The sequence below is a fragment of the Arachis hypogaea genome, chromosome 9 (assembly GCF_003086295.3).
Source record: "Arachis hypogaea cultivar Tifrunner chromosome 9, arahy.Tifrunner.gnm2.J5K5, whole genome shotgun sequence".
Taxonomy (NCBI): domain Eukaryota; kingdom Viridiplantae; phylum Streptophyta; class Magnoliopsida; order Fabales; family Fabaceae; genus Arachis; species Arachis hypogaea.
This window is the reverse complement of record NC_092044.1, coordinates 97,509,168-97,525,796: the sequence shown is the minus strand read 5'-3', so window position 1 is coordinate 97,525,796 and position 16,629 is coordinate 97,509,168. Positions and strand designations below refer to the sequence as shown.

The window sequence follows — 16,629 nt, the reverse complement described above, 5'->3', positions numbered from 1 at the left end:
ACAATGAGATATTTTCTCTTATGGTGAAGCATACTTCCATAAAGGTGCTTTTGAGTCTTGTTGCTAAGGGTAATCTTGAGTTGGAACAGGTAGATATAAAGACAGCTTTCTTACATGGTGGCTTAGAGAAAGAAATTTACATGTATCAACTTGAGGGTTTCAAGGTTAAGGGTAAAGAAAATTAAGTAGGTTGCATAAAAAAATCGCTATATGGATTAAAACAATCTCCTCGACAATGGTATAAGTGATTTAACTTCTTTATGTTAAAATAAGGTTTTTCCAAAAGTAATTATGATAGTTATGTATAGATTCATAAGCTTTCTAGAAGTGATTATATCTATCGTCTATTGTATGTGGATGACATGCTTATTGCTTCTAAGAGCAAGATGGAGATAGATAGGTTAAAGGTTCAACTTGGTAAAGAATTTGAAACAAAAGATTTGGGTGTTGCACGAAAAATATTAGGCATGAAAATTAAAAGAAAGAGATCAATCCGAAAATTGTTCTTGAGCCAGAGAGGGTACATTGAGCACGTTATTGAAAGGTTCGAAATGAAAAATGCTAAGCCAGTAGTAACACCGTTGGCTCCACATTTCAAGCTCTTTGGTAAACAATCTCCTACAACAGTAGAAGATAAGGCTTACATGGAAAATATACCTTATGCTAGTGAAGTCGGTAGCCTAATATATGCTATGATGTGTACACGCCCAGATATTTCACAAGCAGTCAGTATTGTTAGCAGGTTCATGGCAAATTCAGGTAAGACACACTGGGAAGCAGTCAAGTGAATATTAAAGTATTTGAAGAGTACCATTGACATAGGTTTATGCTTTAGTGAAAAATCATGTCAAATCAGCAGCTTTGTTGATTCTGATTATGCTGGTGATCTAGACAGAAGATGTTCTACAACCGGTTATGTATATAAAATATAAGGTGCTCCAGTTAGTTGGCGATCGATGTTACAAGCTACATTGGCACTATCTACTATAGAGGCTGCGTACATAGCAGTAGCAGAAGGGGTAAAAGAAGCATTATGGCTAAGGAGTCTTCTAGATGATTTGGGGTTTCAGCAAGATTGTATGAATCTGAGTTGTGATAGTCAAAGTGCAATTCATTTGGCTAAAAATCAGGTTCATCATACTCGTACCAAGCATATTGATGTAAGATATCACTTCGTGCGTGATGTTATAGAGAAAGGCAAAATTTCTCTTGTAAAAGTACACACAGATGAAAATCCCGCAGACATGCTGACTAAAGTAGTGTCAGGAAGCAAGTTTTAACACTGTTTGAAATTGCTCAATGTTGTTCCATATTAGGCATGGAGATACGAATACTATATTTTGATCGTCCAAAATTTGAGTAGATTTCAAAGTGTGATCGAGGTGGAAAATTGTGAGAATAAAAGAAGGATAAGAGTAATTTTAGGAAGTAAAATAAATGAGTTTTAATAGGAGAGAACTCAAAATGTTTAGTAAGGAGTTTTTTCGGAGAATTTTATTTTTATTCGTTGAAGTTATAGCATAGAAATACTATATATACGCCTCTAGAATTGTAATTGAAGTCAATAACAATAACAATATCCTTATTCACATCATCTTATAGAGTTAGTTAGAAGAAATCTTTCATATTATTTTTTGTCTTTACAAACTATATAATAAATATATTATTGAAAATAATGTTCAATTTTATATTATTTTATATCTATTAAAAATTAAAATTCCACTGCAGACTTAATAGATTGAATTGCTACAGTAGCTCGATTGGCTTAATATAAAATTGATTGGTTTTATGAAACAAAAAGAGCAATTTAATTTTTCTTCTATCTAATAATTGATTGGATGATGATTTTTTCAACTGATTAGATTTTTATTAAATAATTAATTGATTTCTCTTTTAACCAATTGTATTATTTTGTAAAACAAAAATCATGACTTAAAAAATACAACTTTCACATCGATTGGTGTCTTGGTTGCGCTATATAATTCCTATTAACAGTTGAACAAATGGGTAATCTTGATTTTGAAAGATGAAAGATTTATTAATAATAATTTGATAAAACTCAACACCTATTCACCTAAATAATCCAGGAAATAAAAAATATCAGAACCTCTGCCACAAAATTTACATCACCAAATTCATCATCAACTTTGGGATAAAAAGTTACTTCGAAGACATCATGGGTAGTATTCAACGAATTCATTATCATAGAATAAAAAAGACCATCATTGATGGATGCTCTTCTTCCTTTTTTAAAAACTGATGATATTCGCTATATCCTTCATGAGTCTCTGAGTTTAACATATATTGTATGAGAATTAAATAAAAAATAGAGAAAAACTTTTATAAATATAAATTTTGAACAATTACTTTAAAGATATATTTAAATTATAATTTAACATTTTTTTAGTAGGATCCTTAATAGCTTCAAAAATAAGAATTTAATTTTGATGTACTGTCAGTATAAAATAGTTTTATACGTGCATCCAATTATATAACACTATATCAATAAAATAATTATTTTTTATATTGACCGCGTAAATAGTCATCCAAAAAAACAGATGTAATTATATAACTGTAAAATATTACAACAAAATCCTCGAATTCACAATTCTTTTAAATATAATTTTGAGTCTTTATGTTTATTGCACTCGTAAAAAAAATGTTACTCAAATTTTAAGTATAGAAAGGGTTTGCGTAAAATGAATATTTTAAAATAGAAGTAAATAAATATGATAGATTTCAAATATTAAAGGGACTTTAGTATTCACTAATACCAAAACACTTTGTTTTTCTCTTTTTCCATGGACTGGTAGTTTCTAGTTGTCCTTACAGAGTTACAGGAGAATAATAGATATGATTAATTTAGTCAATTGCTTCCACTTTTAAAGTTTGAATTTGGTCACCGTTTTTCTTCTAATTAGACTTTTGGCAATATAAATTAAAGAAATATAGAAATTAAATGCGACCAACAAACCAAAGGAAAGAACAAATTTAATTTGTTTCTTTGCTAATAACTAATTGATGCTAAGCAAAATTTGCCTACTCTATATATGCTCCCATAGAATCCACGTTACAATGTCTTCAGAAAATTTGAAGTATAGAACATCACATAATATCAAAATAGCAGGATTGAAATGATATTATTAGGTAATAATAAGATTAATATTCTTTTATTGCTAGGATTGAAATGATTGTTACGAAATCATTCATTTTAAAAAATTTAAATTGATAAAAAAATATAAATAGTTATATGTCTTAATATTTAACATTTTTTTTCAATTAAGAGACTTGTTTGAATTTGTTTAATGTTTGTACAAGCCTTTTTTTTTAGTTTTTTTTATTTGTCTTATACTCTTATGTTATTTATTTTTTATTTTTAAAATTTACGCAAAATTAATTCTAAACTTTTAGGATATTAACTTTAATATCATATCATAAAATTATTTATTTCAAAAATTAAAATTAATAAAAAATAATATAAATAATTATATCTCTAACCATCATCAAAAGTTAACTGCCACAGAGAAGGAATATATGGTCATTATTTACTTGCTCCTTACGTGATATTCTCTTCTTTCCAACTTATAGTATCTTTTGAGCTTGTCTTCTTAGGTTCGTAGAAAAAAAAATAGTAATTTATAATCTTTAAATAAAAATAAAATTACGTATTATTAATATTATATTTTTTGTTTAAAAATATTTGTGAAAAATTAAAAAATTGATGTTATCGTTTTTAATAGTAAATTTAATTTAATTGTGATAATAGAATAAATATTAATTACATTTTTTGATAGTTAACAAATATTAATTGCATATACTTATTTATTTAAAAATAATATTCTCTATTCATATAATTTCATGTATTACTAAATATTAGTTACATATACTTATTTATTTAAAACTAATATATATTCTCTATTCATATAATTTCAAGTATTACTAAAATTTATATATTATTTTTTAAAATATATATATCTATATTGGTTTTTAAAATAGAGGGAGTATAATTCAAGGAATATAATAATAGACTATGTTCATTTATTTAAAAACACTTTAAAATAAAATCCCATCATATTCCCATGTAGATATAAGCGTCCCACTTAGTTTCAGTCATAGTTTTCTTTTTAGATGCATCATCGAGTAGTCATCATCAATAATAAACTAAACTATAACAAGTTATGCCAATAAAAAGATAATTGAAAAAAGTTGTGGTCAAAATTCAAGCTTATGTCGTCAATCTATTTTTTGAATTAAAATTATTAACATCAAAGCTATATGTTATTTTATTTGATCCATAAATAATATATAGCATAGTAATAGTTTTAGTATATGTAGCATTGTGGATTTGTGGATTCTCGTTAATCTATATATGGAGCATAAAGTTATATCCACCACATGCCACACCCCATCAGATACACCATGAGACAAAGAAATGGTGCTATTCTAAAAACATGAATAGAGAACCCAATGTTACTAATGGCTCAAACTATAGTGTCACATACAAAATCCATGATTCCAATTTTTGCACCTAGTGGAACATAATATGTAATAAAATAAAGATTTTTGCCAAGTTGCATATTTGATGAGAAAGATTTGTACCCTCTCCACGTGGGTTTTGTTCCGGTTGATGAGTTAAGTCATGACAAAAACATAGACATAGTCGAAGGATCGAATTTATACACTTTCATTTCCAACAGGGAACCTTCTCCGAAGCCAAATCTTGGTCAATGCATCAACGTTCCTAGATTGACAATAGAGCTAATGAGGAGAACAAATTACTATAGTTTTCCTATAATACGTGAGACATTTTCACACACACGCTCTGTTTAAAGAACTTTTTTTGTTCTTTTTTTCTCTGAGTCTTCATTCACCTCTCTTCAAAATTTAGGTTACTAGCTAGGTAAAAATTATATTTGATGCTTTCACCAAAATTTTATATAAGACTATAAAAAGTGTTATAAAATTTTCATATTATATGACTAATACTATTTATTCTAAAATTTAAGTTGTTAGATAAAAACAATAGTTTCATATATAATATTCATGAAACACTATGCATATATACACTTTAAGTAATAGGAAAATGATTTTATTTAAGATATAAATTATTACTATTTAAAAAAATATTTGTATACCTTTTAGAACGAAATATAATATATTAATGTTTACAATACAAATATTTATAACTATTTATTTTTATTTATAATATTTAAAAATATATAAATCATAAAAACTAAATAACTATAAATATTTTTTATGAAGAATCGAATTTTGAGAGCATATAATACAAGTGCTACTTTAGCACATAAGAATTTTCCCCCTATCTATATAAGGAGCTAGGCAATCACAAAGCTCACCGTACAACAAACCAAGAAATTAATTAACTACACTCTATTAAGACAAGCCAAGTGTAGGTTATCAAAACCTAGAGAAACAAGCTATCAATTTAACCTTAGCAAATACATAAATTCATCACCTCATATATATGGAGGACCACCACAAGGGGAAACAAGGAAAGGAGGAGAAGGGAAAGGAAGAGGTCAAGTTCCGAGGTGTGCGGCGGCGGCCATGGGGAAAGTATGCTGCTGAGATAAGGGATCCGTCGAAGCAAGGGACAAGGTTGTGGTTGGGGACATTCGACACAGCTGAGGACGCAGCTAGAGCTTATGATCGTGCAGCTTTCAACCTTAGGGGTCACCTTGCAATCCTCAATTTCCCAAATGAGTATTACTCTCAAATAAGGGGTTCACCACCATATCCACCATATTTAGCATCACCTTCTTCTTCTTCTTCTTATTCACCTCAATGCCATGCTGGTGGAAGTTCTAATTCTGGTTCTAACCATGGTCCTCCTTTTGAGATTGAGTACTATGATAATAAGCTGTTGGAGGATCTTCTTGAGTCTGAAGAGCTGAACAAGAAAAAGAAGGGAAAATGATTAGCATAAATTGAGCACTCAAGCATTAACAATTAATATTTACTATACTTTATGGTTTCTTCTTTTTTTTTCAGTTGCATGTTACTTAACTTTAATAACTAGGAGTACTTCCTCTTATGAAGGTCTAGATCAACCAAAATCTTATCCTTATTTAGAATTACCTCCTATCAATGATAGAGTTATAAAATCTTAAGTATTTATATATATAATGTAGTCCTATCATGTGTGCTAGCATTCATATATAAGATATGATGATATTATTACTATTGTGTATATACATGCCACACATAAATCAACTATGAGTTTATAATTTATGCATGAGATTTAATGTTATCTATGAAATTAAAGAACATTACATTAGAGAAAAAACCAAATTAAAAGGATAATTAGAGTAAAAAAAATTATCTGAATGATAATTTTTTTACTTATATATTTTTTTAATATAAAAAAATTCAATGATTATAATAATATATACAGTTACTTATTCTAAAAAAAAATAAAAAGTAATTGCTCTAGTATCATTAAGAAATTTAAAAGTAAAAAAGCAATTATCATATATTTTTATTTTATACATTTTTAATTAACTCAACTTATGGTTTAAATTTGTAGAAGGATAAACTTCTAGAAGAAAGCATAAATAATTAAATATATTCTAGAATTATACAAGTATTATCATACTTTATATTCTAATAAAAACAAAAATAATGATACTATGAATTAATTATTTAAAATTTAATTTATAAAATAATATTTTAAATAAAAAATAATTTAGCCTCCAATATTAAAATTTTTTTCAGACAATTGTTAAGATAATAATACCATGCAAAGAATGAACTTGAAAGATAACTGTGAATCAAATTGGTTTGTTTGTGTACTCAAATATAAAATAAAACTAATGATGTTGTCTTATTTACTTAAGTGTTTAATAATGTGCATAAGATCAGATGTGTTTAGAGAAAAAATAAATAAAACTAACCAAAACAAAATATTATCTTTAACCAATAATAAAAACTATTATTATTATTATTATTATTATTATTATTATTATTATTATTATTATTATTATTATTATTATTATTGTAAATATAAGATGACTATGTATAAAACTGTTTAGTATTTTTTTCTTGGTGCAAAAGGGTTTGTTATTTCTTTATTTGTTCAAATGATTCAGGAAGTTGATGTTTTTTTATTTTTTATTTTTTGGATAATTTGTTAAATTAATTGCATAATTAGCCCATTGAAGCTTTTTAAAATATTAGTTGTTAAATTATTTTTGAGCAAGTATATTATATATACACTAAACTACTAAATAAATTATTTATATAAAATATATATTAAAATATATAGAAAATAACATGTGTAGTTATATATAAATAATTTGATGGTTGATTTATAATATACATATGATATATATGATATTTTTTGTTTTTAAAATTAGAAACGTTTAAATTAACAATATTAAAGTAAGAGATATTCATCTAATTTTAGAATAAATGAATTGTTTGTTAATTAACTTGGATAATTTTATTTGACATAATAATTTTATTTTAAAATACTAAATAATGTTATTTTATAAATAGATTGACTTGTATATCAGATATATTCTACAGTATTAAAAGATTAAGTTTTAGTTTGTTTAGAGGATTTGGTTATCGTAGAGAAAGTATAAAATGGTTCTTAAAGGACTTCTTAAAATGATTCTAAATGTGTGATTGTAATTCAATCATACAAATTAGTTTGTAAATTTATATTTTCATTCAAAATTTATAATAATTACAAAAAAGTCTGAATCATTAATGAAAGAATTTTTATTTGGATGTAATTAGGGAGAGGTTAGATTTTTGGACTTTTTACAACTTGGATTTTTGATAGATATCCGTAAAAAGAACTAACAATTTCAGCTTTATATATAAAATTAATATTGGACATAAGTAAAAAAAATTATTACGTTAATAGTTTATGAATTAAAACTCACAAAACAAAAGTATAAACAAAAAAAACTCTCAAGCAAAGTGTCTATTATAATAATAATAATAATAATAATAATAATAATAATAATAATAATAATAATAAAATAATTAGTTATTGTAAACATAGTAATTTTAATTTTAGTGAAATTTTTGTAGTTAAATAATTTTATTTTATAAAAGTATTATTTATAGTCAATTTGTTTTTAAAATTATTTGGTTAAAAAAAATTTTGAATCAATCCCTACTACTTCTTTATTTAATAAAACTTCTCAGATCTTTAAAGGACCACATTATGCTTTTCCCACCATAGAACTAGCCTTGTTTGGAGGTGTAACAGTTAACTTTCTGTCCTAGTAAGGTTTATACACGAAATTTTTAGAATAGAATCAAGTAATAAATGGTGTGTTTCTTCTTTTTACATTTTTTAGTTAGGAATACTGTGATGCACTAAAAAGAATGTAAACTGGATAGATAAGATATCAATTTTTTCTGTCACTTCTGATCTATTATTTTAACGTATTATGACAGAATTAGATAATTGAGCAGTTATTTTATGTGGGATCATTAGTAAACATGCTGGAATAAGAAAAGTCATTTTAAGTATTTAATCTAATACTTTATGCTCAATTTATTCTTCTCAATATACTATGCAAAATTAGAAATAAATAAAAGTTGATAGTAACATAAATCACAACCTACTTTTATCGGATGATATTCGCATCTTAAAAGACATTCTTACATAATAGTAAACTGTGAATCAGTTTAAATGATTCTCACGTATAGATGAATATAGGATGATTTCACAAATTCTGGGAATACTTATGAATACTATTGGAGTACAGGTAATACATAAACTGCCGGAGAAATCTATTTATATCTAACAGAGCCTATTCTTTGATAGCTCTAGGTGTTCTTCACCTTATTCTTCAAGAAGCAGGTGATTTTCATTGTTGTTGATTTTACAAAATAATCTTCAGTCTTGTTATTGAACTATAGATTTTTACGACTACATAGTATCCATGGCATGTGGAAGAGGATATCAGATGTTTTGCTAGTTTTATCGTCTTCAGAATAAAGCTAATAACTAAGAAGGGAATGATTCCATAAATTAAAAATACTGATATAACTATTACAGATTTTATTAGTACTCGAATATTTGGTACTTCTTACGATGTATTAATAAAGTAGAACAAAAATAATAGAAGATAATTGAAAAGTAACAAGAGCATTTACGTCATGTACAAAAATTTATTTTTATTTAAAAAAATTGAAATTAATTCATCAATCATTAAGAACAGTCTTAATAAATATATTATGGTATATTATTTAGAATAATTTCTTTTTTGTTAAATACCACTAAATAACAGAAGTAATTATATTATTAAGTATTTTCAATATGAATTGTTATTTTTAAGTAAACAGGCATAGAAATAATCTTTATGAATTTTAACTAAAAGTTATATAATTATATTCCAAAAACAAAATGAATAATCACATGAAATAACAAAAAGCAAACAAATATTATGAATTATTTTTTTAATTAATATTTTATTTTTTTAATTTCTCATTCTCTTTCTCTTTATACAATAACAATTCAAATTATTAAATTTAAAAAAAAAAGACAAATAAATCTTTGACTTTTTCAAAATCTAGACATATTGATCTCTCATATTCACTTGGGTCCGTCAAACTCAACCAAAAAATCAAACATAACTCCCATTGTAGATTGTACTGATCTGGTTGATACGGATACACACGTGAGAGAGTCTTTAAAATTGAACAAATTAGACTCACGGATCGATTTGTCCTTTTCTTTTAATTTTTTGCATTCTTTATATTGATCACCTAATTGTTAACAAAAGAAAAGTTGATTTCTGAGTAGAACTAAAGAAAATATGTCCATAAAATAAAACTATAAATAGAAATATTTGAATGAATTTTGATATAAAAAATTTGAATACCTTATTGTATTATATAAGTTAATTAAAAAATTATAAATAAATCCGTCAAAATAGAAAACAATTATATGATTTATTATTAAAAGAAGAGTAAATGAAAAAACATACATTAAAAAAAATATAAATGAGATAAAAATAAATACTAAAAAATTAGAAAAATGTCTAATATATTATAAAAATTATACGCAGGCAAATCAAAAATGATTTTAAGATTAAAAAATACATAATTGTAACTTTATGTTAGACGAGCTGAAGATTAGATAAAGGAATATTTAAAAGATTTTGTTATATTTTTCTCCTATTCATAATCTTTAGTGTGTACTACTATTATTTATTTACTCTTAAAATAATTTGTCAACGTATCCGTTAAAATGATTGATATGTCTTTTAAAATTTTTTGTTTAATTTGTTAAAAAAAATTAAAAGTCAATATTTAGTTTAATTTAAAATGTATAAAAACAATTAATTTTTAGATATTTTATATTTATTTTAAGTTTAATTATTCTATTCGTCTTTATCGTTTACCAAATTTTATAATTAGATCCATATATTTTTTTCTTTCAATTTACAAGAAAAACAAGTACAGTCGGATTTTAGAATTGCAGAACAACAGTAGATTTACCAGCGATAACAGTGTCGAATTTATAAGGTTAAGTAATTACAGACGGATTTATGTTTTCGACAGTAAATTTGCCGACAATATTTAGGGGAAAACAAAAATAAATTTGCGTGTCCTTTAGGGTTAAATTTACTGTCAAAAAAATTCGACGACAAACCCACTTAGTGAAACGCTGCATTTTGGTGACCCACAATGGTTTACTGTCGAATTATTCTGATGGTAACTAGACCGTAAATTCAAAGCGCGAACCCTCTTCTCTCCTCATTCAAATTTTCCTCTCTCTCTCTAACCCTTTTGCCTCCCTATCTCTCTACCCCTCTACCCCTTTGCCCCTTCTCTCTCTAACCCTCTCGCTTTCCCTGTCACCACCGGCCACCCTAAGTCGTCCCCTCTCCCTTCTCTTTCTTCCCTTCTCTTTCTAACCCAATGTAGCTCGGCCCGTGTCACCCAGCCATTGTTCCTAGTTCGTTCTGGCTAACTTCTAACTCCGGCGACCATTCATTTGCCACTTCTCGCACCGGTAACATCATAGTGCCGCTGCAACTCCTTTTATCTTCTTTATTCTGTTTTGTTTTGGCAATGCAAGTTACTACTCTGTTTTTAATTTTAGTTTTATTAATCTGATTTTTGGTTAGTTAGTTAGAATTAATTTGTGTTAGTGGATTTTAAGTGGTTAGAATAGGTTAGATTAGGTTTTTAGGTTCTAAATTGCTGAAAAACGTTCGGATTATTTGGTTTATACTTAGTTGTTGGTGGTTTTGAATTATTTGTTGCTGCTGTTGATTGTTGATTTGAAATTGAGCATGTCTATTGCTATTTGATCTTGATTTTGCATGTTTAATGTTTGTGCATGCCAAGTGTTCGTCAATATGCCTCAGAGCTTTTAATGCAATTTTTGGTCTAATTCTTGAAAAGCAATGCTCGTTTGCATGTTATGATTGTTATTATGCATTGATGATGGAATTTGATTTATTTTTAATGACCAAAACTTTTGAATTTTTAGATGATTGAGGTATTTATTTAATAGTACAATGTTAATTAAGTTGGTCCTTTTTAACCCGATTAGGTCAACTTTGTATATTTAATTGGTTTTGGGTTATATTAGGAATAAATTTCAAATGTTGAAATTAATTTGTTCTGGTTTTCGTTCCTTATTTAATTCTGAACTGTGAGTACTGAATTTTTTTTGAATTTAGAATTTTCTAAAATTATGAATTTAGGATACTGAACTTATTTAATTTCAATTTTAATTATAACATATTCTGATTTCTGTTCTTTATTTAGGTCTGATTTATTTTTATTCTAATTAAAATATGTTTTGATTATTATTGCTTTGTTCTGAACTAGTTATTATAATTTATAAGATTGATTTATTGTTCTAAATTTTTTATTATTGTTGATCATTATGTTGATTATTATTGATTTGTGTTGATTTAGTTTTCTTTGTTGGATTTCTGAACTAAGTTTAATGTAATTAATTGGTATGCTCTTTGTAGACATGACGACAGGTAGAGGTATATTGCGGATTAGCTTACTGGTCATGGTCGTGATAGAGGGAGGGTTTCTCCCGATACCCCTGGAAATTTTGGATCCTCTCCCTCTGTTTCGATTACCCCAGTGATGTCACAGGTTGCGAGTTTATCAGACCATCCCTTCATCATGATCCCTAACCTAACTACGTCCCTGTGTTTGGCGATGATGCGCCTCCATCCGCTTAGTAGCCCAATGTCTCGGCAACGTCGCCTCCAGCGACGGACACTGCGGCCCCAGAATTCTCTCATGGAACTAAGCCAGCTGATGCTCCTCCACCACCTCCCATCATTGGTTGATGATTAATCCTGATGGCAAAACAACGTAAGTACCACTTTAAGTGCTCTATATGCTAAAGTGCCTGATTATTGATTCTAGTTTACTGGATTTAGGGTTGTAGATTTGAACTGTTGAAAGTGTTTGATATATCGTGATTAGTGATTCTTTATAGTTAATTCTAGTTTTAGTGGATTTAGGGTTGAAGGTTTGAATTGCTGAAAATCTTTGGTATTACCTGATTATTGAATTACTAAAAGTTTCTGATTATTGATTCTAGTTTTGTGGATTTAGTAGATTTATGGATGTTTCTTCTTGATTACTGTCTGTTGTTCATTGATTGTTGATGGATAGAGTTTGTGGCGCATTCTAGTTATGGATGAAAATCTGTCAAAATTTCTAAAAAAATCTCTATATATTATGGTTATTTGCTTCTGAAGTTTTAATTTATATTGCCATATTGGTTTGTTTGTGAATTGTTGATAGGTTTGCACCAAACAACAACGCATGTACTTAAGAGATAACCAACATAATCAAACTAATGTACGACCATGTATGGCTGAGCTACAAGAAGATCCCCCTCTGAGACCAGAGAATGATAGTTTTAGAAGTGGGTGGTAATTAATTTTTTTTAGTTTGAAACCTTCTCAGCTTGTTTGTATCTTTGATTTTGTTTAATACGATGTATTTTGGTTAACTAATTTTAAAGTTTCTTTGTGCAGCTGAATTTTATATGGGACGTTAATCATAATAACATGTGTTACACAGGAGTGCTACACACATAGATTAGAGGTCGCGACTCAGCAATCTCAGCAAAGTGGAGAGAATGCCGATGACTTTACTGCTTTAGTCGTCGATCCCGATGCAGTTTGGCGCGAGACTGCCTCAGCGCCGTACAAGAATTGCGTATACGGCCTAGAGTCATTTTTTGCTAGCAGTCTCCACACCTCCATGTAGAGGTCATCGTCCACCTTTGCCACCAGTCGAGCCGTCAAGTCCGAGGAAGGCATTGATTTGAGGCTACATATGCAGGAGCTCACCCGCAGCCTTCACGAGTAAGCATAGGAGCTGACCGAGACTCGGGAAAGGTATCTTAGAGCGGCTTCAGCGGATGGAGGTTCAGATGGAGGTGTACCAGGATAAGATGTGTGCTATTGGCATCATCCCTGCTGGTGGCACATAGACCATTAATTATGATTGGGACTTTTTTATTGTTTCATTGTATTTATTTAATTTATTTGAATATTTTATATTTAATATTATATAATTAGTTTCTATTATTTATAAATTGACCATTAATTGTATAAAAACTAAATTTAAATAAAGAATTAAAATTAAAAAGGAAAAATTAAAAAAATTGCGTCACAACTTTTTTTTTTAAATATTAACATTACCGTCGGATTTATCGAGGAAATAATCCGACAGTAATAATGTGAAAAATAACATATTGTGGTGCTAATGTTATCGTCAGAAAAAGCCGCCAGAACCAAATAGTTTTATTGGCAGGTAATCCATTGCAGAATCTGTTGATAACCATTTACCGGCGAGGTTTATACTGTCTGTTTCCTTTCGATGATAAATCCAACAGTAAGTTAGTTACTGTCGAATTTTATTTATATTCCAACGGTACTCAGTATTTTTCTTATAGTGTAAATATTATTAATTAAATCTTCATGGTGACAAAAAAATTTGGTAGAGTGACCTATTCTCTCTCTTCAGAATGATAAAATAACCCTCTCTTCTCTCCTTTTTCTCACTCTTACCTTGCCACCATTGTTACACTCTCTTCACACCCTCTTCTTTCGCATCCAATATCATTAAAACCACACCCCACTCCCCCTACATGGACACATCCTTTCACCAATGCAAGGACAAGGTCATCATCATCATCGGTGCCACCAACTCGAGCAAATCTCGTCTCTCTCGACCTTGTCTTCCTCTACATCCCCTTCTCTGAACTCATATAACTCCGAAAAAATGCAAGTCTATAGTGGCCTCAAAATCACAACCAATAATATCCCCATTCACAAGAGCAAAGGCGTCCTTCACCACCACCTTGGTGACATATTTCCTTCCCATGGCAAGTTCTCCCCTTCTGACTTTTGCCGCCATGATCGAGAAATCATCTCCGATACCACTGTATCAAAAATACTAATGTTTAAAGTTGGGTCTTGATTCGAGTCAAAAACACTGTTTCCATCTATTTCTTAACTTGAGAACAAAAGAACTTGTTTTCTCTATCAATATTTCATTACAAAAATTTGTCGGATACCGTCGAATTTACCAAAAATATCTTCCAGTAATATGTTTACCATTAGATTTAGTGTCAAAATTAATCCAACAGTATAAACCTTGTTGGTAATTATTTGTCGGTGGATTTTTTCGTCCGCCATTAATTACTGTCGAAAATTTTTTTCAAGTAATTTTTACCGTCGGATGTATCTCCCGATAAATCCGACAGTATATATTATTAATTATAATTAAATTAGTAACTATCGGCCGTTTTAACCAAGGGTAAATCTGGCGGTAAACTTAAATTAAATTTAAAAAAAAATTGTTTAAAAATTCAATATATAATTGTAAAGATTTAAATTCAATAATTTCTAAACTATTAAAGCAGAAAATACAACACTAATTAACTTAAAAAATAATTAATTAAGATAATAATAAACTAACAAATTAATAATAAATAATAAGTCAATAATTAACTCATAATTTAAATAAGTTAATATTAACTTAGAGAATTAACAACAATTAACTAATTATCTCAAAAAATAATTAACTCAAATAACAATAAGCTCAAAAAAATTAACAACAATCAACAATAAGATAACAATTACTTCAGAAAATTAACAATAATCAATAATAAGACAATAATTAATTAACTCAAAAAATTAACAAGATAAGATTAACTCAGAGAATTAACAACAATCAACTAATTAAATTAGAAGACGCTTAGCTCAGACAACAAAAAACTAAAAAAATTAACAACAATAAGACAATAATTAACTTGAAAAATTAACAAACTAAGAATAACTCAAAGAAATAAATTAAACCTAAAGTCGCTGCCACTGCTCTAATACACAAATCAGCAGATCAGCCATCAACGAACATTAGCTTCCACTACCAAGCCAATATGGATGTCAGTTCTAAACAGAAGTAGATTAAAACTAAATAAATAATGATATAAGTCTCGTCAATATCTTATCAAAACACAATTCTATTCATTAATGTTCTCACACTCAAACTACAAAAATATTACAAAAAAAATTACAACGAAAAACTCTAACAGTGACAAAGCATAACTAAAATTAAGAACCAAGAATAGCAAGCGATAATTGGAGAACAATGGAGAACTACAAAAAAAATCTCAACCAAAAATAAAGAACAAATTAAAAATCATAACAAAAATAAGAAACAGAAAAAATTAAGAACAAATCAAAGCAGAAAATAATGAATTCAGAAATAAAAAAATTCTCAAATTAAAATAAAATAATGAATCCAAAATAAATCCTAAAATTCAAATCACAATAAACAAAAAAATCAGAACAAATCCTAAAATCCAATAAAAATAGAACAAAATCAAAATAAAACAGGAGTAGAGACATACACCATAAATTAAGATTTAAAGTTTAACTACTATAAACTAATTAGTGAGTGAGTTACTCAGAGATAGTAGTGCCACAGAGAACTTTTTTGACGCAATGGTAGCACGGATGGCACAGTAGCGATGGCGGTGGCCAACCAGCAAGTTGCATTATGTTTTTTTTTTCTAAATAAATTGCAAAAAAATAATAGCGAGAGGGAGGAGGACAACCTACCTGGAGGGAGGAAGGAGGGAGTTCTGGCGACACAGAAAACAACAATAGTAGTAGCGGCGGTGGCAGCAATTGCAAGGGCAACAAAAACAACAACGACAAAACGACTAACGTGATGTAAGGAGTCTATGCAGTCTTTAGAGGTTATTAGTATCGTCGGCGTTAACAAAGGGGGCCATCATATATATATATATATATATATATATATATATATATATATGAGAGAGAGAGAGCCTTTCAAAATAAAAGAAAAGGACGCGAGATTTTAATTTAGGACAAATTTACTGTTGAATTTACGATGGATAAATCCAACAGTAATATATTACGCGTGATCAAAACGCAACGTTTCATCAATTAAATTTTATCACGATAATAATCGCACTAATTTTTCTCACCTCTCAATCTTACTGGCAATTTTACCGTAAAATAATTGAATTTGTTAATAATTTTTTTATTCAATAAATTTATTATCAAATTCATTGATAAATTTGCTACTAACGTCCGACCGTATTTAGTATTT

The 16,629-nt window shown here is 28.1% G+C and overlaps 1 protein-coding gene across 1 annotated transcript; it reads left to right on the top strand.

Annotated features, from left to right (window-relative positions):
• The first annotated feature begins 5,485 nt into the window (after positions 1 to 5,485).
• LOC112713042 (ethylene-responsive transcription factor ERF098) lies at positions 5,486 to 5,938 on the top strand. The gene has a single exon (XM_025765821.3). It carries the CDS (start codon positions 5,486 to 5,488, stop codon positions 5,936 to 5,938), a length of 453 nt encoding a protein of 150 aa, XP_025621606.1.
• The last annotated feature ends 10,691 nt before the right edge of the window (positions 5,939 to 16,629 follow it).